The sequence below is a fragment of the Narcine bancroftii genome, chromosome 6, assembly GCF_036971445.1.
Source record: "Narcine bancroftii isolate sNarBan1 chromosome 6, sNarBan1.hap1, whole genome shotgun sequence".
Lineage (NCBI taxonomy): Eukaryota > Metazoa > Chordata > Chondrichthyes > Torpediniformes > Narcinidae > Narcine > Narcine bancroftii.
In genome coordinates, this window is record NC_091474.1 from 171,419,036 (window position 1) to 171,444,485 (window position 25,450).

The 25,450-nt window shown below is 38.4% G+C and overlaps 1 protein-coding gene across 8 annotated transcripts in view; it reads left to right on the plus strand.

Annotated features, from left to right (window-relative positions):
• LOC138736735 (intron Large complex component GCFC2-like) overlaps window positions 1–25,450 on the plus strand; it is a 77,108-nt gene that overhangs the window by 15,841 nt on the left and 35,817 nt on the right. For 4 of the 8 annotated variants that reach the window (XR_011340535.1, XR_011340534.1, XM_069886729.1 and 1 more), the window contains exons 3-6: window positions 10,327–10,528; window positions 14,646–14,872; window positions 16,614–16,717; window positions 24,511–24,629. Coding sequence is in view for 6 of the 8 variants with exons in the window: in XM_069886729.1 (XP_069742830.1) it covers window positions 10,327–10,528; window positions 14,646–14,872; window positions 16,614–16,717; window positions 24,511–24,629 (652 nt within the window). In the remaining 2 variants the exon portion in view is untranslated. Of the gene's footprint in view, window positions 1–1,174; window positions 1,472–2,622; window positions 5,295–10,326; window positions 10,529–14,645; window positions 14,873–16,613; window positions 16,718–24,510; window positions 24,630–25,450 lie in introns of those variants that run through there. The other 4 variants (XM_069886730.1, XM_069886731.1, XM_069886727.1 and 1 more) reach the window with 4 other exon arrangements.

Below are 25,450 nucleotides of genomic sequence, written 5' to 3' on the forward strand. Positions count from 1 at the left end.
TCGGATGCCTCCCAAAGTTCCTCAACATGATTATCCAACTGCACGAAAACCAACGTCGGGTCAGATACAGCAATGAGCTCTCTGAACCCTTCTCCATTAACAGTGGCGTGAAGCAAGGCTGTGTTCTCGCACCAACCCTCTTTTCAATCTTCTTCAGCATGATGCTGAACCAAGCCATGAAAGACCCCAACAATGAAGACGCTGTTTACATCCGGTACCGCACGGATGGCAGTCTCTTCAATCTGAGGCGCCTGCAAGCTCACACCAAGACACAAGAGAAACTTGTCCGTGAACTACTCTTTGCAAACGATGCCGCTTTAGTTGCCCATTCAGAGCCAGCTCTTCAGCGCTTGACGTCCTGCTTTGCGGAAACTGCCAAAATGTTTGGCCTGGAAGTCAGCCTGAAGAAAACTGAGGTCCTCCATCAGCCAGCTCCCCACCATGATTACCAGCCCCCCCACATCTCCATCAGGCACACAAAACTCAAAACGGTCAACCAGTTTACCTATCTCGGCTGTACCATTTCATCAGATGCAAGGATCGACAATGAGATAGACAACAGACTCGCCAAGGCAAATAGTGCCTTTGGAAGACTACACAAAAGAGTCTGGAAAAACAACCAACTGAAAAACCTCACAAAGATAAGCGTATACAGAGCTGTTGTCATACCCACACTCCTGTTCGGCTCCGAATCATGGGTCATCTACCGGCACCACCTACGGCTCCTAGAACGCTTCCACCAGCGTTGTCTCCGCTCCATCCTCAACATCCATTGGAGCGCTTACACCCCTAACGTCGAAGTACTCGAGATGGCAGAGGTGAACAGCATCGAGTCCACGCTGCTGAAGTTCCAGCTGCTCTGGATGGGTCACGTCTCCAGAATGGAGGACCATCGCCTTCCCAAGATCGTGTTATATGGCGAGCTCTCCTCTGGCCACCGTGACAGAGGTGCACCAAAGAAAAGGTACAAGGACTGCTTAAAGAAATCTCTTGGTGCCTGCCACATTGACCACCGCCAGTGGGCTGATAACGCCTCAAACCGTGCATCTTGGCGCCTCACAGTTTGGCGGGCAGCAACCTCCTTTGAAGAAGACCGCAGAGCCCACCTCACTGACAAAAGGCAAAGGAGGAAAAACCCAACACCCAACCCCAACCAACCAATTTTCCCTTGCAACCGCTGCAATCGTGTCTGCCTGTCCCGCATCGGACTTGTCAGCCACAAACGAGCCTGCAGCTGACGTGGACTTTTTACCCTCTCCATAAATCTTCGTCCGCGAAGCCAAGCCAAAGATTTATTCCCTCACTGATGTTTGTGATTATTTCCCTGTTGCTTTTTGCATTTTTGACTTCTTTACAGCTCTTAAAGCTGTCGACCACTTTGATTTCTTTTTTCCCACTGATCTCCAGTGTTATGGGAACATGATACATTATCACGCAAGTTACTTGAGTCAGTGGAAATGCACATGTGCAGGTGATTATGTTAGCGATGCAGTAAGTGCGTGATTCAGTTTTAATTGCCCCATCTTGTTGGAAAAAAAAATGTGCTAACCGTTCTATTAAAAAAGTGACCAAATTAATGTGGACATGACAGGCTGCGATAAGGTTTAACAAAATCTATGTAATGAGGATAAAAAATTTAGACGACAAAATCTATAAGGTTTCAGCTAAAAAGAAATCAGGAGTGAGGAAATTTTGTCGAAATTGACGTCAAAAGACAATAGGAAGAAAGCACGTATTCAACAGCAAAATAAAATGGCAGAAAGGTGTTTTGGAGAATATAGGGAGACTGAAGACTGCTATGATTATGTAGATAGATGTGATGTGAGTGATATTTAGATCAGTAAGAAAAAAACTGGCATTGTTTTTAAATGAAGTAGGAAACAAAACATATAGTCTAATCAAGACTTTAATTGCACCACAAAAACTAAATTCCAAATCTTTTAAGGATTTGTGTAACCTGATTGGAGAGCATCTGTCCCCAAAACTGTGAGTAATTGGAGAAATATTTAAATTTTACACCAGAAAGCAAAAATCCAGGATAACATTTAGCCAATATCTGGAGAACTGCGTAAACTGTCCAAAACATGTAATTTTGGTAGCTTTTTGAACAAAGCTTTGAAAGACGGATTGGGTTAGTGGATGGTTGGGCCCAACAAAGATTGTTAAGTATAAAGGAATTAGAGATCATGTCCGCCTATGACATAGCATTGAGTTTTAAAATGGCCAAATATAATACCGAGATTACATAGGGGGAACACATGATCAAGAAAATGGACCAATGAGAATATTTCCAATGTGGGAGGAACAACCACAGCCCTGATAACTTTTTTCCAAAATGCTAAATGTTTTTGTGATAAGGTGGAGCACACCAAGGCAAAGTGCCTAGGATCGAACGTAAAGAAAGAGAAAGAAGACTACAAAAAAATGAAAACCCAGAAAATGAGGTATAAGAAATGATCTTCCAAAGTTAAAAATCTTAGGGGAGATGACAAAAATGAACCAGAGTACCAAAGTAACTCCACAGAAGTAACAGTGTCAGTGCATTATATCCACAGCGTAAGTAATTGTATTGGAATTTTTGATTGAATGAAAATCAATAATAAACTAGTCCATCTGGAACTCGTCAATAATGTCAAAAAATCTGAAAGAAAATCTACTTCCAAAACTTGACATAAAATGGTCCAATATTGCTTTATAGACAATTACTGGAGAAAAAGTCGAAGTCCTAGGGTTATGTAAAATAGACATTGAATATAAAGTAAGTACTAAGAAAGAACTATTTCTCCATATTGTAGGGATGAAAGGACCCGCATTGTTGGGAAGTGATTGGTTGGCAGACATTCCACTAGATTGGAAGGAAATTTGGGCCATGAAGAAGGTACAAACACGGAGTCCAAGTAAAATTACAATTAAAACCTAAAGCAAAACATAAGTTTATTTTAACCAAATCCAGTACCTTTTGGATTTTAAAAAAAGAAAGGGAATTGAGACTGAGCTGAATAGACTAGAAGTGGCAGGAATAATCGAGGAACTGCAGTATAATGACTGAGCTGCTCCTTTTGCACTGGTCAGGAAACCCAGCGGCAAAATAAGAATACATGGTGATTACAAGGTTACAATAAACTAAGCCCTGCAAGTGCCTGGACTTCCAATTCCAAGAGTGGAGGAACTATTTCAAGCCCTGAATGGTGAGGAAAACCTTCACAAAATTAGACTTATCGCAAGGATACCAACAAGTTGAACTGGATCCCACCTAGGATTGTTTATGTCTACCAGAATATCATGGAATATCATCAGCACCGGGGTTATTTTAAGCAATGATGGATAAATGATTACAAGGAATACATTTTGGATGCTCCTTAGATGACATTATCATTACAGGCCATGACAACGCAGGACATAACAACCCTAGAAAAGGTACTACCCAGGTTAGAACAAGCTAAAGTTTGACTTTGTCAAGACAATGTGTCTTTGTAGCATCCTTAGTAACATATTTGGGGTTCAGGATTGACCAGGAAAAGGTCAGAATGGATACAGCAGGCACTAAAGCCGCTTACGTGCTCCCTGCCCATCGAACCAAGCAGATTTGCAATTGTTCTTGGGGATAGTTAAATCATTATCTAAAGCACATTCCTAACAAGTCCACCCTTGCAGCCTGCTAAACCAGTTATTAAAGAAAGATCATAAATGATGCTGGATTGATGAAACGGACAAGGCTTTAATCAGTTAATGGATGGAGTAGTGGTCGGTAGGGTAAAACCAGCCCTCTCCAGAAAAAAAGAAAAAAAAAGTCAAGAAAAGACGAAGCTTAACAAATATAAAGTATAAGAAATAGAAGATAAAGTTACAGAGAAGAGAAAGAAGATGGCACCCAAGAAGGAAAAAGTAAAAACAACGGGGAAAGAATAAGAAGAAAAGTCACTGGAAAAGAACGAAGAAGACCTTACCTGCATGAAGGAACAGGGAACCGTGGTAGTGAAGAGCACCCAATCTCTGAGGTTGGTGCCGGCCCTGCGGAGTCGCGACCTCCCCCCCCCCCCCGACCAATGGACTGCAAAAATGGCTCTCTGAGCCAAACAAAAGTGCGCAATCAAAGGTAAAAGGAAACAGCGACGGGAGTTGGGCTCAGCCGAGGATTGGGCAACCACGGCATGACCCGCTAAGGGACACCCGACACCATGGCTCTCAGCTGGAAGATGAGGAAGGCGGGAGGAGAGGGAGTGAGGAACTAGGCGAGGAAGAAAGTCGACGGGGTAAACAGCAAGAGGAGCAGCAGCAGAAGCCCCAACAGATGAGCGGCCCAGGAGGGGAGGATAAACAACAAGAGGCCCAGCAAGAAGATGCACGACAAAGTGATACAAGCAACTCATCAGGAGAATCAGAAGAGACACAGATACAAAGAAGAGAAGAAGAAGACACAAACACAGGTACAGACACAGAAGAAGAGGAAGAAGAAGACCAAGATCTTCACAGAGAAATAGAAGATAAAACAGATAGACAGAATATAGATAAAAGCCTTTTTTTGAAGAACAAATGAGAGCATTAAAGAATGGTTGTCATTAGAATTTAGTGTAATTAAAAGAAAAATGAAAAGAACAGAAGATAAAATGCAAAGTTTAGAACGGGTCATGACAGAAATAGGGAAAAGAGTAGAAAATGTGGAAGAACGAGAAACGGCTGTAGAAATGGATGTAAATGACTTAGAGGAAAATTGGAAGAAAGTGACAAAAAAATTAAAGAGACATAAGAGTTGTTATCTCAGAAAATTGATATGTTGGAAGATTATAGTAGGTGAAACAACATAAAAATAGTGGGCCTGAAGGAAGATGAAGAAGGCACAGACATGAAGGAATTTATAAAAGAATGGATCCCGAAGGTCCTGGGAATGACAGAAATACAGGAAGAAATGGAAATAGAAAGAGTACACAGAGCACAAGCTCCGAAACCGCAGGCACATCAAAAACCAAGATCCGTCTTAGTAAAATTTTTGAGAGATACGACAAGAGAAAATATATTGGAGCGGGCAAGGAATAAAGTTAGAGAAGATAATAAACCATTGGAATACAAGGGTCAAAAAATAATTTTTTACCCAGATATAAGTTTTGAACTCTTAAAGAAGAGGAAAGAGTTTAATACAGCAAAATCGATTTTATGGAAAATTCATGTTAAGACATCCAGCCGTGCTTAAAATATTTATACCCGGGGAGCAAACAGACTGTTCTTGGATCCGGAGGAAGCACAAGAATTTGCAGAGCGTTTGCAGGATAGAAGGAGAGATGAAGAGATGAAGAAAGGTGATAAAGTATATATAAAGGTGTAAAAACAATGTATATGTAAAGAACTAAAGAGGGAAAAGAGAGAGGAAGGAAGGAAGTAAGGGGGCAAAAAAAGGGGAGAGCTTTGTTATATGTGTAAAAATAAAGTGTTTTCTGCGGGGGGAGAGAAAAACCGTCACTGCGAAATCAATTGACGCTTGCGAATAAGATCGCAACACAAATGGAAAGGGAAGTTGTGGTTGCCCGGCAAGGGATAAGGGGCAACTCAGAGATGGGGGGGGCATTTGGGGTTAAGGTAATATTGGGTCTGGAAATTGTTGGAGTATTTTATGTTTTAAATGTGTTGTCATACATTGAGTTTAAAAAGGAAAAACTGAGAGATTAAAATGGGAAAAAGGGGGATGGAGGTGGTGAGGAAGCGGTAAAGAGGTGTGAACAAGATATAAGATGGCCACATTGAACTATATGACTATAAACATTAATGGAATACATAACCAATATAAAAGGAAGAGGCCATTAAATTTACTGAAAAAAGAAATAAAATAGATATAGCATTTGTGCAGGAAACGCATGTAACTGAAGTGAAACATAAGTTAAAGAGAGGCTGGGTAGGACACATAGCGGCAGCATCATATAATTCAAAAGCTAGAGGTGTAGCCATATTAGTTAACAATAAACACAAGGTTAAGCATGATACAGTATAATTGGGTTACACAAGTTATATATCACTCCTCAAAAATTAAAAGAATGGGATCCATCTTTATCAGATACATGTTTTTGCTGTAAGAAGGAAATGGGAACAACAGTACATGCAATTTGGGCATGTGAGAAAGTGAAAATGTTTTGGGAAGATCTAAATCAGATATTAAATAAAATCACAAAAAATCCAGAGATCTTTCTTTTAAGTAACACAAGAAGTAATGAATTAGGTCTCAAATTGGATAAAGCGCAAAAAAGATTCATCATGATAGCCTTAGCAGTAGCAAAAAAGTGTATAATGTTAACTTGGAAAATGGAAGAGAGCCTGAGTATACAGCAATGGTACATGGAAATGAATAAATGTATTCCATTGGAAAAAATAACATATAATTTAAAAATAAAGTCACATTATTTGAACAAATTTGGGGACCTTACATGGAACATAACAGAGAGAACTTGCCTTGGACCTTCACACCCTAAAATGATAAGAAGACAAAACGATTTGATTCAGTGTGTAAAAACAGATGACACATTTTTCTTGTTTATTTTTCATGTGTGAAGACATTGTTTTATGGTTTTATTGTGTTGTATATGTTGAATATTTATTGGTTTTGGAGGGGGGTTGGAAGGGGAGAGGGAGAGAGGGTAGGGGGGAAAAAAGGGAGAAAATGCCACTGTGTATACTTAATGAGAAACGTTTGTATATATTTTGGTTGATATGGTTCACAGTGTGAAAAATAAAAAATTATATTAAAAAAAATCAGTTAAAAGAACTATTGACCTCAAGTGATAATATTCTTATTCACTATGAGTTAGAAAAATAATTGACCTTAGCTGTTGATGCTTCACAAGTTGGCCTAGGGGCAGTATTATTACAAACCACAGAAAGAGGGGAACAGCCAGTGGCATATGTGTCCCACTTCTGGACAGCCTGCGAAAGAAATTATGCACAAATAGAGAAGGAGGGACTGGCCATTATATTTGGTCTTAAAGGATTTCACCAATGGTAGAAAGTTCACTTTGGTGATGGATAACAAACCACTGAGTTTAATTTTAGAACCGAAGAAAGGTATCCCAGTGTTAGAAGCGGCAAAAATCCAAAGGTGGGCAATGGAGCTCGCCGCATATAATTATGATACAAAACATCGCTCTGCGGACAAGAACAGCTATGCAGATGCATTGTCACGCTTACCCCTCCCTACGACAGAACAGACGGAAGGGAATATCAATTGGACGGCGGAAGCCACGGCCATCAACCAAGAACAGCTGTGTTAATTACCAATCACATCCAAGGCCATCAGCCAAGAAATAAAAAAAAGGAAGCTACATTGTCAAAATTTATGTACCTCACCTTGAATGAATGGCCAGACGCGAGAGCAACACCCTGAACTGAAGCCATTTTACACAAGGTAAAATGAAATATTAATTGAAGAGGGTTTCCCGTTGTGGGGGGACAAGAACGATCATTCCAAAAAAATGGTAGGAGGCTTTGCTACAGGAGCGCCACACAAATCATCCTGGAATGGTACAGATGAAGGTGCTGGCACATATGCATGTCTGGCGGCCAGAAATTGATAGGAACATGGAACAGTTAGTATGGAGGTGCCACATCTGTCAAGAAATGCAACTGAAGACACTTAAAGCAGAAGACAATCCATGGGAATGGTCATCACAACCATGGCGTAGGATTCACATTGATTTTGCAGGGCCATTCATGGGAGAAACCTTCCTGATTATTGTGAATGCACACTCAAAATGGCCTAATTGTATTGTTGATGTCAACAACAACAGAAAAGACCATTGATAAAATTACGCTGTGGTTTGCAGAGTATGGGTTGCTAATACAGCTGGTCTCAGACAATGGGCCACAATTTGTATTGGATGCTTTCAAGCAATTCCTAAAAAACAACCATATGAAACATATTATCAGCACCATACCATCTGAGTACCCACTGGGGAAGCTGAGTGTTGTGTACAGACTTTTACAAGGGCATTGAAAGTTAGAAAGTCCAATGGAGTATCATGGAACCATAGCATTGCAGATTTTATGCTGTCATATAGAACAATGCTGCCCTCCGTCACAAAACGCGCACCAGCGAAACTGATGTCTGGATGCAACTTAACACATCGTTTTTCAGTACACCCAAATATTGGACTCTGAATCTAACAATTAATACCACCAAATAAACTAACCAGATCTCCGGAGATTGGGGAACCAGTACTCATAAAGACTAAAGGCAAAAGTAAGAGGCATGATCTTAAAAATACCTAAGCCCATGCTCATATTCTTTACTGGTCAGAGACAACATATGGAAAAGATCAACTAAGAGCAATCAAAGACAACTGTTTCAAGTTGGCTTTGGAAGAGCTCTTAGACGTTCTAGTTTGGACACAGCCAGGTTTTGTGGCTCCTTGGAAAGCCTTGGCACTGGTTACGGAAATACCAGCAGGGGAGGCTGCGCCAGAGCAAGAGGCTAGCCAAGCATCCGAGAGGCAAACCGTTGTGCCAAGGATTATGTGCAGTGACTTAAAGACGTAAGAAGGGGAGTGAAAGACAGTTAGGAGGGTTAGATAGGTCTGGTAGAATCACAAGGATGGATACAGGTAGTCCCCGACTTTCGACTATAATAGGGATTGAAGTATTGGTTGTAACTTGAGTTTGGTCATAAGTTGGGGAACGGGGACCTCAGGCTGCCGATGAGGAACGGGGATTTCAGGCTGCCACGGGGAATGTGGAGCGGGGACTTCAGGCTGCCGTCGGGAGTGGGGATCACTGTATACAATACTTTTAATATAAAATATGTACTTGTACAGTAGTTTTAATAAAGATTTTTTTAAATTTTAGTCATGTGCGGGTGGATATTACTCATTGATCGGAAGTCAAGTACTGCGTGTTAATGTGAAATTTATTCAAGTTAACTTAGACTTATCTATGTGCTAGTATTTGGAAGAGAGGAGTGTTATGGGAATGCATCATGTCATCACGTAAGATACGTGGGTCAGTGGAAACGCGCACGCGCGGGTGATGTGATTACATTAGCGACACAGTATGTGTGGTTCAGTTTATGTGTGAGCTATCTTGTTGAAATTAAAGTTGTTCTATTAAAGAAGTGACTAAATTAATGCAGACATGACATCATCTATGGTCCATTCCAATGTAGATTTGCTCCTACCAGTCCAGACTAGTAAATGTATCTTAAGCAATTTTTTCTCAATTCTTTATCTCTCTTCTTTTGTTCTGTGGCCATATTGCAAATACCCTGATTTATCCAGAGTATTCAGTTTAATTTTTTTTAATCATTTACACATTTTTTTTGGTTCTGATTTTGAAAGAGTTGCATTTGTAAATCTTCATCTCTTATTCCTTGTGGAAAAATGAGCAAGAAACCTTTATCAGGATATGAATTAATAAAAATTTTGGTTACTTTGAAGATTCTGACTTGAGATTTTTGGTTGCAGGGCTAGTGATTGCTGTCATTACATTGTTAAAAGTAGCTTCAGGATTTCAACATACTTGTGCAGAAATATCATAGTTTTTATCAATGATTCTACCTTGGTTCACACACAGTTTAGATTGTTGTGTAATAAAACATGGTTGCTGCCTTACAGCTGAGGTTTCCTGGATTCAATCTTGATCTCTGCTGCCTATATGCAATTTTCACATTCTTTGTGCAGGTATTGGTATTTCCAGATGCTTTGGTTTCCTCACACTTCAGAGATGCTGGTTGCTGGGATGGTTGAATTTAAAAAAAACACCTTGTTTTGATGGGTAGTTGGAGAATCCAGGTGGGTTACAGAGAAATAATTGTGGGAGTAAACCTTAGCTAGGTGTCACAATATTTCTCAGGGTTGGGTGTGTTCATAAAGTGTTAGGACCTAGCTTTGTGAATTTGCCTTGAGAATCAGCTCAAGTGTGGGCCAAGCTGCTTGGGTGTAGCAAAGGTGGGCTACAGAAATTGCTGTCTTTCTCAACAGCTTTCTTTAAGCCAGGAACCATTTATTTGTTTCAGACTGTAAACGCTGAGCAGTTTCATCCAATTAATGCTGGTGGAACTCAGCATGTTGAGCAACATCATTGGGTGATAAAGAATGGTTAATATTTTGGGCCCAAACCTTCATCTCGTCACTGATGATGTACAACCCACTAACTTCCTCCAACAATTTTTTGCTTGAGATTCTAGCATTTGCAGTCTGTTGTGTGACAACAGTTGTGTGAAAGTTATGTATGATTTACCAACCAATATTGCACAATATAAAATAATTCATTTGATATTTGATAAATTTGTTGAAATATGTCACTCTACCAAATTTGAGTTTAATTGCTATTAATACATATTATGTTCAATTTTAGTGGATGAGAAAGCTCGACAAGATTTTATACCATCAAAAATTCAAAAAAACAACTCTTTGGAAGAGGAAACAATGGATGGACATACAGAAATTGAAGAAGAGTTTGTTTCAGGAGTTGATGAATCTAATACTTTTGGGCTAGCCCAATATAAAATGCGGTCAGGTTTGGAATTTCAAGTGCAATTAAGATTATCAAATGTCATGTAATTAATATTTTTACTGCTGTTGGTTTATGAAAATGAAAAGAGGGAATTGTCTGCTTTCACAAACAAGTGCTTGAGGCATCTTTTGCAGTTTTTGTTTTGTATGAAACATTGCTTTGTGTTATTGCATTGTCCAAATTTCACATACCTGAACCTTTGAATTCTTTGTTTCCACTAGCATGCCCCATATTTACTTCAGCTGAAATGCAGTTTAGTTACTCTTCCACGCTACTCTGTGTACATCAATTACAATTTCCCCTCCAAGCCACGCACTATACTGACTTGAAAATGCATTATTTGTGGTTGGGTCTAATTATTCAATAGCACTGTGGGATTATGTTCACCAGAATCCCAGTGATGCCCATATTCCAAGAAATCAATAAAAGAGAAATCTTTCATGATGGAAATAAAGTTGCTGATACAACTTCAGCGTACAAGAGGGAGATGGAAAACTTGGCTGAATAGTGTAGTATAGACAACACTTTCCTTATTCTAATGTATCCAAATTTCAAAGTATCATCTTCCAAAGCGTGAGCTATGATATCCCATTTTTAGATCTCTTTAATCCAACAAGTCAAACTCTGTGGATATTACTTTATGTAGTTTTCATTCGTTGATAGAACACATAAACATTTTGCATAGCTTCACCATAGGACTTTCATAACGATAAATATCAAAGCTTTTACTGTATGAAGATAGTCCTTGGGATTCTTAATTACTGAAAAATTGTCATAACAAAAGCAATAGCTAAAGATTGCTTTAAAAATACAAAGATATATAAAGATATAAAAACTTAAGCGATACAAAAAATGCATAGGGAAATTTCTCGTGCTCACGCTTCCTTCACATCTTGTACAAAAAGACTAAGCCCCAAGTTGAGTGCATATTACAACATATTGCATTATAGTCACTATGGTAACACTACAAACGATAGTTTTCTTAAAGAGACAGGCACAAAATTAACTAAGAATCAAAAAGCAAGGATTTTAGGAAGGGAAAACCAGAGGCGAACGATCCAGTGATCATTGGGGATCAGAGGTTGAGAGGATGAGCAAATTTAAATTCATGGGAGTTGCTATCTCGCAGGACCTTTCCTGGACATTTTTTTTTGGACCGAATTTCCTGATACGTTCCTGATTACTAATGCCATTGTGAAGAAAGCACGTCAGGGACTCTACTTCCAGGGGATTTTGCGGAGGTTCGGGATATCATCATAAACGTTTGAAAACTTCTACAGATGTATGGTGGAAAGTGTGCTGACCAGCTGATCATGGCCTGGAAAGGGGGCATCAATTCCTCTGAGCAGAAAGTCCTGCAAAAGAGAGTAGATACAGCCCAATCCATCTCATGCAAAACTCTCCCCACCATCAAAAACATCTGCATCTAACCCCACAGTCGGAGAGCAGCATCAATTATCAAGGATCACCACCACCCGGGATATGCTCTTTTCTTGCGGGTGCCATCCGCAAGGAAGTATAGGTGTGACAAGACTTGCTCCACTAGGTTCAGGAACAGTTGCTATCCATTCACAACAGCACTAATAGCCTGAATACGCTTGGGATTGAGCTCGGAAGCTAAGCAGGCACAGGACTGGTTAATACTCGGAGGGCAGACTGCCCAGGAACACCAGGTGCTGCAGGTTTCGGTGAGGGGCGCTGGACAAAGTGGTGACTCTCTGCTTACAGAAAACAGTAGTTAAAGAATTTCATTTATGTTACATTCTAAATGTAGTATTACGTGACAATAATGGAACCTTTACCATCAGACTCCTCATCAACACACTAAATTATAAACTCATTTCAAGAGTCAAAGGATTCCAACTTTGCTCATTATTTATTACTGATTTTCTTTTGTATTTACACAGTTTCTTTTGTTTACATCTTTTTCTTACATTTTTATTTTTGAATACAGTTTGAGTTACCAATAATAAGAAATTCTGCCTTGCCCACAAGAAAAAGAATGTAATGGTTGTATGTAATGTCAATTACTCTGGCAATAAATTTGAACTTTGAGAAGTCTTTCAGTTATGTGGGTTGGGCTGAGATGTTGCAGAGAGAATGGTTCCACATGCAAGAATCAAAACCTAGAGCCAAGAAAAGCGAGAGAGTTATGAATAAATCCAATGGCAAAATGAGGAAAACATACTTGCCTTGGAAATGATTAGACCATGGAAGTGAATAAGGCAAGTAGTTCTCTCAAGGAAACCAGATAAGTCCAGATTAAAAGATGCATTCAAAAGCTATGAATAGAGAATAGATATAAACTCGTATATTGTACTGGCAATTTCATAGTCTAATGGCCCACAAACTGTTCATTCTATGTAACAAAAGAACAGGAGTGAGTGATAATTAAGTTGTTGGAAGACATTTTTTAAAGATGAAAATGCTGAACTGATACAGTTGTTTCCATTAACACAGTTAATATGTCAGTTGAATTATCCTTCATCAGGACAGTCAGAATGGTTTTGATGAATGATCAGGGACCTGTCTCTTTTGCTCTCCATGATGTCAAATCTGATGAACATCATCAGTATTTTCAGTTTTATTTCAGATTTCTCATCTACACAGTTTTTTTTTTAGCCGTTGGAAAATTATTGTTTTATTCTGCGTGTAAAAAATAAAAAGCTATGCTGAGCAGTCCCCAGTCCAAAAACCTGAGCATGAAAAAAAACTATGGATAAATTAGTGTGAGAGAGCTGCAGGGCTAATGGTGCTGTATTCAATTAAGGTGCCACAATGTTATCCAATTACATAAAATGTATCACAACACTAATTTGAGGAACAGCAGAGTGAACGATGACACAGCACTGCCTCAATGGATTCAACTGCCCAATCCTAATCCCCATGGCTCTGTACAGGTTTTAAACGGCCTATTAAATGGTATTTTATTTTAAAATCCTGGGGCCTATGCCCAGGCAACAGCCATGACAGGTTGCAGACTTGGTGGTTGGGGGGGGGGGGTGTGTAAAGGAGGTAGATGGGGAGCAGCAGACCAGTGTAGGGCATCAGAAACTGGGAGAAGACCCTCCCTCCTCCCCCCAAGTAGAGGAGAAGCAGAAGAAATTACCCTACAGGACACTGACCGTGGCGGCAGACAAGTGAGGGGCTCAGCGGCTGTGGAACTTGCATAGACTGCAGTTGAGTTACGGTTAGGGAATTGGAGACTAGCTCATGGGAGCAATTTATTGGGACTGGGTTTCGAGAGGGTGCTAAGGGCAAGAATGGCTCCCGAAGGGCCTTGGGCACTGAATGCTTCCTGATTGTGTTGGAGGTTTGGATCTGGAACTTGGGTTGCGAATGGAATGATCAGGAGTCTGTGTGGCTGTAAAACTGCAGTAACACTGGATATGAATCCACCGACAGTTAGTGACTGAAGGGACACTCTTTTACTTCTCCTTTTCTCATACTGTAAGGGGCACTGGGTAAGACTAATGGCGACTCTGGCTTTTGGTAGGCTGAAGGCAATTTTGTGTAATATTACATGTTCTGTACTATTACATGCAATAAAAGTAGTCTTGAATATCTCTTGTTTAAAATCCCATTTTAATTAACATAGCTAAAACCATTTTTTATCATTATTACCATGTTGTTTATTGGCTCTTTACATATGTAAACTCATTGTCTGCATTATTGCATAGCTACAGTTCAAAAAGTATGTTATTGTATGTCAAGAGGTTCTGTTGACACCTGCTGTAATGTTTCCTCCTTTGGAGTGTGCAAATATATTAATTCATTGTGAAAAATGGATGAGCAATAATTAAGTGTTTTCTGTCATTGGATTGGCTAGTTCTTTAGATTTTGTTGCAGTTTGTTCGAAAGTTCTTTCTAAAGTTCTTTCGTTGCTTCTTTCTAAAGTTGTAATTTATAAATGCGCCACAGCATGACCTGAATAATTGCATTCTCCAAGTGACAGAAACATGTTTTAGTTGGCTCTGTGTTTAGACAAAGACAACCTTATTCCTTTTTAAACAATAATATGGATTCCTGATCAAAACTGGTACCATAAGTATGAATGTCAAGGTTGAATGTTTTTAGCTGTAAAATGCTTCATTTTGGGTCCTTTGTATTGAAGGCATTATTATGTATGGATTCTTGACCTTGCTATTATTTTTGATCAGTGCAGGTGGGATTCCAGATTCTAGGTACATTCAGGCTGCCCGTAAAGAGCGACAGATGGCCAGAACTCGAGGTGACTTCATTCCCCTTCACTCTTTACCAAGGGATGATACTTCAGTCCCTGATGAAGAACTTCTACTTAGTGATGATGAGTTTGATGATCATGAAAAGCAAATAGACTTCACTAAGACATTAAAAACACAAAGGCAGAAAATGGCAGAAGAAATTGGTAAGAATTCATGTCGAAAGGTGGTAAAGCCTGTTAAATAAATAGACCTCGAATTTGTATGGTTCCTTTCTCAAACGTGAATATCTCAAAATGGCTCTGAAAATATCTTTGAAGAAGGAAGGAAATATGCCACCTCAGTATAAGGTGCCTGGTCCCATAAACAGCTGATGAGATAGATGACCATGATAAATCTCCACTTCCTGCTTTGATTATTTTAATAATTAATCCATTGGCTGACCTGATTATTCATTCACACACTCTAAATATTAAAGTGAAGAAACTGGCTTTTAACTATTTATCAGATTGTCAAGTTAACTTCTTGGTCTTTTACCAAGATTTAGTTATACAAATGCAACTCGGAATGAAGTGAATGCATTTCCTGTTGGCTATAACATGTATTGCTTGAAGATTGTGACTGAGTGGTTGGGGGGGGGGGGGGGGGGGTGGGGGTGCAAAGGAGTTAGATGGGGATAGCGTACACAACTCATGTTTATTTTGTTTTTCAAACATTTGCAAAGTACAATTAAGGAGAAAGTAATGCAGAAAGCTGCCCGAGGTTGTAGATTTAGGATACTTGGCAAAAGGGCTGAACATGAGATGGAAATTTATTTTGTGCAATGTGTTTGGTCTGAAATATTCATTGGACTGCCTAGGTCCATTCCAAAATGGAGGCAAATTGTAACTGGCCAAATCTTTTTTGATTTCTGAAAATTTCAGAAGCCTTTTAAAATTTTGTGACTAATGAAGTAATTGCTAGTTCACTTGTCATATGGAATCCTGGCACAGTAAAATTCCTATAATCCGTCATACTTGGGACAAATCCACACTTTTGGATGGTATTTCCTATTAATACCAAACATGTTTTTTTTTTAATTTACATTTTTTGGAAGTTGTGCAATAAATGATAGTGAAGCAGGATCTGGTCATTTTAAAGAATGTGAGATATGGGACCCTGATGAGTCAGAAAAGAGTATGGGAAATGGAGCCATGGCTAATCAGAAAGAAGAGCATAATCTAGTGTCTCTGAGCCAAGAGGAACCTTGGAACAAAGTCCCTGTCATTATCAGAAGAGAGAACTGCAAACATTTATCTAGTAAGGCTGATCCCAATCCATTGGATTATCAGTTTATCAGAAGGATTTTATTGTATCTATATTATCTCTGGTGATTTACTTTGCATTGATATTAGTTGTTTATCTTCATTTTATTTGTTCCACTTTTGTTTAATTTGCTTTTCTCAGAAAGTGAATGATACTTAAAAGATTATTTAATATTTTTTAGTTTTCTGAATTGGATTCAAGAAGGTGGGACAGATTTTAGTGGATCAATTCCTGATATTTTATGAAGAAAGAATGAATAAGTAGACTTTAACCATGTTTAGAGCTACAGACATCTCATTGAAATACACAGAATTTATGTGAGAGAATGATCACATTGATGCTAAGCAACTGTTTTTCCTGACTGGTCGCCTAAAATTAGGGTCAATTTACATTCAGGGAGAACAACTTCAACACTTGTAAGGAAATGAATTGTTGGAATTTCAGAGGATGTTAATGAGTCTTTTCATGAATATGTTTATGATGTTAGTGGACTTTGAGCTCTGAGGAATATTACAAGGACGCAGGAGCTCAAATAGATGTAGAACTTCATTTATGATATGAATAAACAGGATTGAGTTGCTACCCAGACAGTTTTTACATTCTTACCACCTCTGGTCAGCTATATTTTTTTTGTACTTTTAGGTCTAAATGAAAGTGACAATGAGAGTTTAAATGTTGGAGAAGATGATGATGACGAGCAGAAATTATGGGAGCAGCAACAAATCAAAAGAGTGAAAGTGTTTCTGGTAAGAAATAATGCATTTTTAATCTTCAGCTAATTGAAATTGACTTGTTAAAGCACTTTCCTTACCTTGGATCCAACGCAGTGTAATGCAGCTGACCACATTTTGAATGAATGGGTTTTCATCCTTATTTCCATCCCTATTCCCACAGAAAAGACTAAAATAAGGAAGTTGATGGATGGAAGAGTCGTATGTTAAGAGGAATATAAGGAAGATACTATTTTCGAATGTGGGGAATTCTTTGTAAATATTAATTGCAAAGATGAAGGTGTCAAACTCAACATTTTCCCTCAAATATGTCATGTTTTACAGAGATGGAGTTGCATTGTGACAAAACTAATGAAATTACTGCTTCAAGCTCTATCAATCTGAGTTTAATCCTGCCATCCATTGGGTGGTTTACAGGGTCTCCCTGTGAACATGGGGTTTCCTCTGCGAACTCTAATTTTCTCCCACTCTCAGAGATGTATGAGTTGGTAGCTTAATTGGCCACCAGAAATGTGTAAATGAGTGATAGAATTTGAGGAAAATGTGAAGCGGATAAAATTATATCAGCATAATGGGTGCTTGATGGTTGATGCAGTCTCAGTGGGCCATTGCTTCTGGTTCTGCGTGGTATGATTTTGACCTCGTGACCAGCTAGAAGTTTAAATCCATTAGTGCAATGTGTTACTTCTCAGAACCTTACTTTCTCATTCAATTGTAGGCTATTTGACATACACAGATAGGTTAGAAAGACTGGGATTATGTGTGATGGAGTTTAGAAGGATGAGGGGAGACATGATTGAGGTATTTAGGATTATCAAAGGGCTTGACAGGGTGAAATCAGAGTACATGTTCCTATTGATGGGAGAGACTAGAACTAGAGGGCATATGTTAAGAATACTGGGAAGGCCATTTAAGACAGAAATAAGGAGAATTTTTTTACCCAGAGAGTTGTGGATCTGTGGAATGCATTGCCACAGAGGGTGGTGGGGGTGGATTCGCTGGATAGATTTAAGAGAGAGTTGGATAAGGCTCTTGTGGGCAGGGGAGTTAAGGATTATGGGGATAAGGCTGGGATTAGTTATTGAAAGAGAAAGATCAGCCATGATCCGTTAAATAGCGGTGCTGGCTCGATGGGCCAATTGGCCTATTATCTGTTTGTTTGCTGCAGATGATCCCTTGTCTAGCTGGATTGCAGGAAAATAAGAGTTGACATTTGAGGGAGAATAGGTTACTGGTAGATGCATAGGGGAATTCCGTTTTTGGAGATGGTCTCTTTCTATACATAAACTCTACATGTAGTGTCCAGCTGCATCTGAACTCAATCCGACATCATGACACACTGCTTTCCAGTTATCACTTTTAGTATATTTTGCACGAGACTGATAGGTTGTACTTTTCTCCAAAAAAAATCACTAAATACAACTTTATGAATTCAGTCACCTGAATGATTGGTTTTTGTTCAGGATAGTTTTCAGATTTTATTTATTCAGTTTTGAAATCTGGATGATGCTGGGAAGGCCATCAGTGGGCCTCATCCCTAATTGCTGTGAGTTGCAGTCTTGAATTGTTTTTAAAATTTTTTATTTTTCACACTATGAACCATATTGACCAAAATACACATAAACATTTCCCTCTTGAATATACACAGTGTCATTTTCTCCCCTTATTCCTCCCTCCCTTCCCTCCCTCCTTCCCACCCCCCTCCCCACCCACTAAACGTTCAACATATACGATACATTAAACCCATTAAACAATGTCATCACACAATGAAAATAAACAAGAAAATTGTGTCATTTACTTTTACACACTGGGTCAGTTCATTTCGTCTTTTTCTCATTCTGTCATTTTAGGTGGTGGAGATCCGCGGTAGGACTTCTCTGTTGTGTTCCATGTACGGTTCCCAAATTTGTTCGAATACTGTGATGCTATTTTTTAAATTATATGTTATTTTTTTCCAATGGAATACATTTATTCATTTCTAGGTACCATTGCTGTATTCTCAGGCTATCTTCTGATTTTCAGGTTGACATTTTATATTTTTTTGCTACAGCTAAGGCTATCATAATAAATCTTTTTTGTGCTTCATCCAAATCGAGGCCAAGTTCTTTACTTCTTGTATTACTTAGAAGAAAGATCTCTGGATTTTTTGGTATGTTATTTTTTGTGATTTTGTTTAATACCTGATTTAAATCTTCCCAAAACTTTTCCACATTCTCACATGCCCAAATTGCATGTACCTTTGTTCTCGTTTCCTTCTTACAGCGAAAATATCTATCTGATACTGTTGGGTCCCATTTATTTAACTTTTGGGGAGTGTTGTATAGCCTGTGTAACCATTTATATTGTATCATGCGTAACCTCATGTTTATTGTATAGTTCTGGAGCATAGCTTTTCCCATGTTTCATTCTTTATCTTTATGTTTAGATCTTGTTCCCACTTTTGTTTGAGTTTACAGCTTATTTCATCGTTCTCTTTCTCTTGCAGTTTGATGTACATGTTTGTTATAAATCTTTTAATTACCATTGTGTCTGTAATCACATATTCAAAACTGCTTCCTTCTGGTGACCTCAGCCTGCTTCCCAATTTGTCCTTCAAGTAGGTTTTCAGTTGGTGGTATGCAAACATTTTACCGTGAGTTATACCATATTTGTACTTCATTTGTTCAAAAGATAATAATTTATTTCCCGAAAAATAATTTTATATTCTTTTAATTCCTTTTCTCTCCCATTCTCTAAAGGAAAGATTATCTATTGTGAAAGGGATTCGTTGATTTTGCGTCAATAATAACTTTGGTAGTTGGTAATTTGTTTTTTTCCTTTCTACGTGAATCTTCTTCCAAATGTTGAGCAGATGGTGCAGGACTGGTGAATTCCTATGTTGTACCAGCTTTTAATCCCACTTATATAGTATATGTTCAGGTACCTTCTCCCCTATTTTATCTAGCTCTAATCTGGTCCAATCTGGTTTTTCCCTTGTTTGATAAAAATCTGATAGGTATCTTAATTGTGCTGCTCTATAATAATTCTTAAAGTTTGGTAGCTGTAAGCACCCTTGTTTGTACCGTTCTGTTAATTTATCTAGCACTATCCTCAGTTTCCTCCCTTTCCATAAGAATTTCCTTATTAATTTCTTTAGCTTCTTGAAGAATTTCTCTGTTAGGTGAATTGGTAACGATTGAAATAGGTATTGTATCCTTGGGAAGATATTCATTTTAATGCATTTTACCCTTCCTATCAGTGTTAGTGGTAAATCTTTCCAATATTCTAAGTCATTTTGTAATTTCTTCATTAATGGCTGATAATTTAGTTTGTATAGATGGCCTAGATTATTATCTAGTTGAATACCTCGGTATCAGATTGCTTGTGTTTGCCATTTAAATGGTGATTCTTTCTTAAACTTTATGAAATCCGCATTATTCATTGGCATCGCTTCACTTTTATTTGCGTTGATCTTGTACCCTGATACTTCTCCATATTCCTTCAATTTCTTATGTAATTCTTTTATTGATAATTCTGGTTCTGTTAAATATACTATGACGTCACCTGCAAATAGACTGATTTTATATTCCTCTTTTATTTTTATCCCCCTTATTTTATTTTCTGTTCTTATCAGTTATGCTAAGGGTTCTATACCTAACGCAAACATTGAGGGAGATAGTGGACATCCCTGCCTCGTTGACCTGCTTAATTTAAATTGGTTTGATATATATCCATTTACTGTCACCTTCGCCAATGGTCCCTTATTTAATGCTTTAATCCAATTAATATATTTCTCTGTTAGGTTGTACCTTTGTAGTACTTTGAATAAATAATTCCATTCTACTCTGTCAAAGGCTTTCTCTGCGTCTAAGGCAACCGCCACTGTTGGCGTCTTGTTTCCTTGTACTGCATGGATTAATGAACTTACAGATATTGTCCGTTGTTCGTCTTTTCTTAATAAATCCAGTTTGATCTAGTTTTACTATTTTTGGTACACAGTCGACCAATCTGTTTGCTAATAGTTTATAATCTGAGTTGAGTAGAGATATTGGTCTATATGATGCTGGTGTTAGTGGATCTTTCCCCATCTTTGGTATTACTGTAATTATTGCTGTTTTGCATGAATCTGGCATGTTTTGTGTTTCTTCAATCTGGTTCATTACTTCCAGGAGAGGAAGAATTAATAAGTCTTTAAATGTTTTATAAAATTCTATTGGGAGTCCATCCTCTCCCGGCTTTTTATTGTTCGGTAGTTTTTTTAATATATCCTGTATTTCCTCTATTTCAAATGATTTTATTAATTTGTTTTGCTCCTCTTCTTGCAATTTCGGTAGTTCAATTTTAGCTAGAAATTCATCTATTTTGTCTTCTTTCCCTTCGTTCTCAGTTCGATATAATTGCTCGTATAATTCCTTGAAGTTTTCATTGATCTCTGTTGGGTTATATGTAATTTGTTTGTCCTTTTTCCCTTGATGCCAATACCGTTCTTTTAGATTTTTCTGATTTAAGCTGTGCATTTTTTCCTCCTAGTTCATAATACTTCTGCTTTGTCTTCATTATGTTCTTCTCCTCCTTGTACGTTTGTAGTGTTTTGTATTTTATTTTTTTGTCTGTCAATTCTTTTGTTTTTGTTGTATCTTCCCTTGTTGCTAATTCTTTTTCTGTACTTTCTATTTCCCTTTCCAGCTGTTCTATTTCCCGATTGTAGTCCTTCTTCATCTTAGTTACATAACTTATTATCTGCCCTCTGATGAAAGCTTTCATTGCATCCCATAGTATAAATTTATCTTTCACTGATTCCGTATTTATTTGAAAGTACATTTTAATTTGGTGGTCAATGAATTCTCTAAAATCCTTTCTTTTAAATAGCATGGAGTTTAATCTCGGTGGGATGTCCTCCAGCTCTATTGCTAATAACAGGGGTGAGTGATCTGATAACAGTCTAGATTTATATTCCGTTTTTCTAACTCTCCCTTGGATGTGGGCTGACAACAGGAACAGGTCTATTCTTGAGTATGTTTTATGTCTACCCGAATAATCTGAGTATTTCTTCTCCTTTGGGTGTTGCGTCCTCCATACATCCAAAAGTTGCATTTCCTGCATCGATTTAACCATAAATTTGGTTACTTCGTTCTTTCTGCTAGTCTTTTTTCCAGTTTTATCCATCTTTGAGTCCAAATTAAGGTTAAAGTCCCCTCCTATCAGTATATTCCCCTGCGTATCTGCGATGTTCAAAAAGATATCTTGCATAAATTTTTGATTCTCTTCATTAGGAGCATATACATTGAGTAAATTCCAAAATTCTGAATATATCTGACACTTTATCATTATATACCTCCCTGCTGGATCTATTATTTCCTCCTCTATTTAGATTGGTACATTTTTATTGATTAATACAGCTACTCCTCTGGCTTTTGAATTATATGATGCTGCCGTTACGTGTCCTATCCAATCTCTCCTTAATTTCTTGTGTTCCACTTCAGTTAGATGTGTTTCCTGAACAAATGCTATATCAATTTTTTCTTTCTTTAGTAAATTTAATAGCCTCTTCCTTTTGATTTGGTTATGTATTTTGTTAATATTTATAGTCATATAGTTCAACACGGCCATTTCATACTTTGTTTACCTCTCATTTCCGCTTCCTCATCACCACCTTTCCCCCATATTCATTTCTATTTTCTTTTTTTGAACACATTGTAAGACAACACTTCTAAAACATAAAATATTTCCACTATTCCCACATTTAAAATTCCCTTAACCCCAAACCCTTCTCTGAGTTGCCCCTTGTCCCTTGCCGGGCAACCACAACTCCCCATTCCATTTGATTTGCGAACTCACTCGCAAGCGTCAACTGATTTCGCTGTGACTGTTATTCTCTCCACGCAACCCCCTCGAGAAAAGACTTTTATTTTCACATATAACAAAGCTCACCCTCTTTATTCCCCCCTTACTTCCTTTCTTCCCTTTTCTTCTCCTCCTTAGTTCTTACTTATACATTATTTTTCTTCTTTGTATGAAGTTTGTCGTCATTCTTTGTTCTTGTTACATCTCTTCATCTCTCTTTCTGTTTTGCAGGTGTTCTGCAAATTCTCGTGCTTTCTCCGGATCCGAGAACAGTCTGCTTTGCTGCCCTGAGATAACTATTTTAAGCACCGCTGGATATCTTAACATAAATTTATAGCCTTTCTTCCATAGGATCGATTTTGCTGCGTTAATCTCCTTCCTCCTCTTCAGGAGCTCAAAACTTATGTCTGGGTAGAAAATTTTTTTTTGACCTTTGTATTCCAGTGGTTTTTTGTCTTCTCTCATTTTTTTCATTGCCTTCTCCAATATATTTTCTCTTGTCGTATATCTCAGGAATTTTACTAAAATGGATCTGGGTGTTTGTTGTGGCTGTGGTTTCGGGGCTAATGTTCTGTGTGCCCTTTCTATTTGCATTCCTTCCTGCATTTCTGGCATTCCCAGGATCTTTGGGATCCATTCTTTTATAAATTCTTTCATATCTTTGCTTTCTTCATCTTCCTTAAGGTCCACTATCTTTATATTGTTTCTCCTATTATAGCTTTTCCTTATATCCATCTTCTGAGCTAACAACTCCTGTGTTTAACTTTTTTATCAGTTTCTTCCAATTTTCTTTTTAAGTCGTTCACTTCCATTTCTACGGCTATTTCTCGTTCTTCCACCTTGTCTAATCTTTTCCCTGTTTCTGTTATGACCAACTCTATTCTACTCACTTTTTCTTCTGTACTTTTCAATTTTCATTTTATTTCACTAAATTCTCGTGTCAGCCATTCTTTTAATGTTTCCATATATTCTTTAAATTTTTTAAAATCTATGTACTGTCCATTCACTTTATCTTCTATTTCTCTGTGCAGAACTGATGTTCTTTTTCTTCTGTGTCTTCTCTAGAGTTTGTGTCTTCTACTTCTCTTCCTTGTATTTGTGTCTCTTCTGACTTTCTTGTTGGGCTGCTTGTCTCAGTTTGTTGGGTATTTTTTTTTATGGTGTCTTGATGTTGGTCCTCTTCTTCTGGGGTGGTTATCTGTTGTGTCTCTGGTTTCCTTTTTTCATTCTCACCCCTCCCGTTCCCGTTATTTTTTGTATCTTCCCGATTGGAGTCCTGCTGTCGGGTCTTTCTCAGCTGCTTGTGCTGTAGAGTTCCACTCCACAGTTGTTCCTCCTTCCCGTCGGTATTGTGCAGTTGCGCACCTCTGTTTGGCTCCGTGAGCCATCTTTGCAGTCTTGCGTTCGATGGGTCGCGACCCTGCAGGGTTTCCACTGACCTCAGTGAGTGGGCTCCTCTTTCCACGGCGGGTCCCCGTTTTATCATACAGGGAAGGCCTTCACCTTTCTCTTCCGGCGTCTTTCTTTCTTTTCTTCACGTTGTTTTTGGCTTTTCTTTCTTTGGTGCCATTTCCTCCACACCTTTGTTTTTTATTTGTTGTGATTTGTGTGTCTGGGGCTTTGTTTTTTCCTTACTTTTTTCCTTCTTTTCTGGAGAGGGCTGGTATTCTCCTACCGGCCACTATTCCATCACGTGACTCCTCTCAGTCTTGAATTGTTGCAGTACTTCTGGTAAAGTACTGTTGGGTGGAGAATTCCAGGATTTTGATCCAACCATGTTAAAAGCTGGGCAAGTTCCAAATCTAAATGGTGTGCATCTTGGATGAGAAGCTGTGGAATTGGTGTTCCTCTGTTAGATGGTAGATATTTTTGATTGCTAATCCATGTGTTTGAACTGTGTCAAAGTTATCAGTCTGCTTATCCATTTGTTGCAGCAAGCATATATAGATGATGTCATATTACCTAATTCATGTCTGTTTTCTCAGTCACCATTTACTGAGACGGCTCACCAGCTAAATACACTCATTGAGAATAAGATGTTGGACAACCTGAAGAATCTTCCAGCAGTCAACTTGGAAATGGTTAAAAAGAGATTACTCAACAAGTATGTTCAATTGTAGATAATGTTTTAAGTAATAAAGTGTAACCTATATAACCATATAACCATATAATACAGTACGGAAACAGGCCATAATCGGCCCTTCTAGTCCACACCGATTTATGTGAAACTCAACTAGTTCCACCTACCTACACCCTGCCCATAACCCTCCAACCCCCTCACATCCAGGTACTCATCTAACCTTAAATGACAGAATTGACCCTGCCGCAACTACCTCTTCCGGAAGGTCATTCCATCTTCAACATAATGAAAGGGGCTCACTCAGAAACATTGGTACTGTTGGAAGTAATTTGAAAAATTTTTTTATCCAATGTTTATAATTATTCTGTTTACAATTGGAATGAATAGGTGGTGTGGATGTAGTTAAACAAGATTCAAGATTCTTTTATTTTCTGTATTATTACATGACAATATAACATTACATGAAATTTCCTTTAGTCCACTGTAAGGCAAACAAAGATTCGCCATCAGCAGAAATTGCCTGACACCCCTTGCAATCAGACAAAAAAAGAGAAGAAAAAGATTCCCCTTGTCAAAGAGTTATTAAATGTCCATGGATTCGCCTGTGATGCTCCCACAGTATCTGTAGCCTCACCACCTTCAGACTAAACCATTGGCAACCCGAGCTCCAGATCCAAATCTCTGACCTTCAATGCCCTTGGCAACCTCTCTTATCTCTGACCCTGTATCTGGTACACCTTCAGCCAGTGTCCAGCTGTCTGCAGCCTGGTGCAAGTCCCTTGACCGCAGTAGGCCGCAGCCTGTGTGGGTTCCTCACCTTGAGTCACCAGTACCCTCTGTGTTCT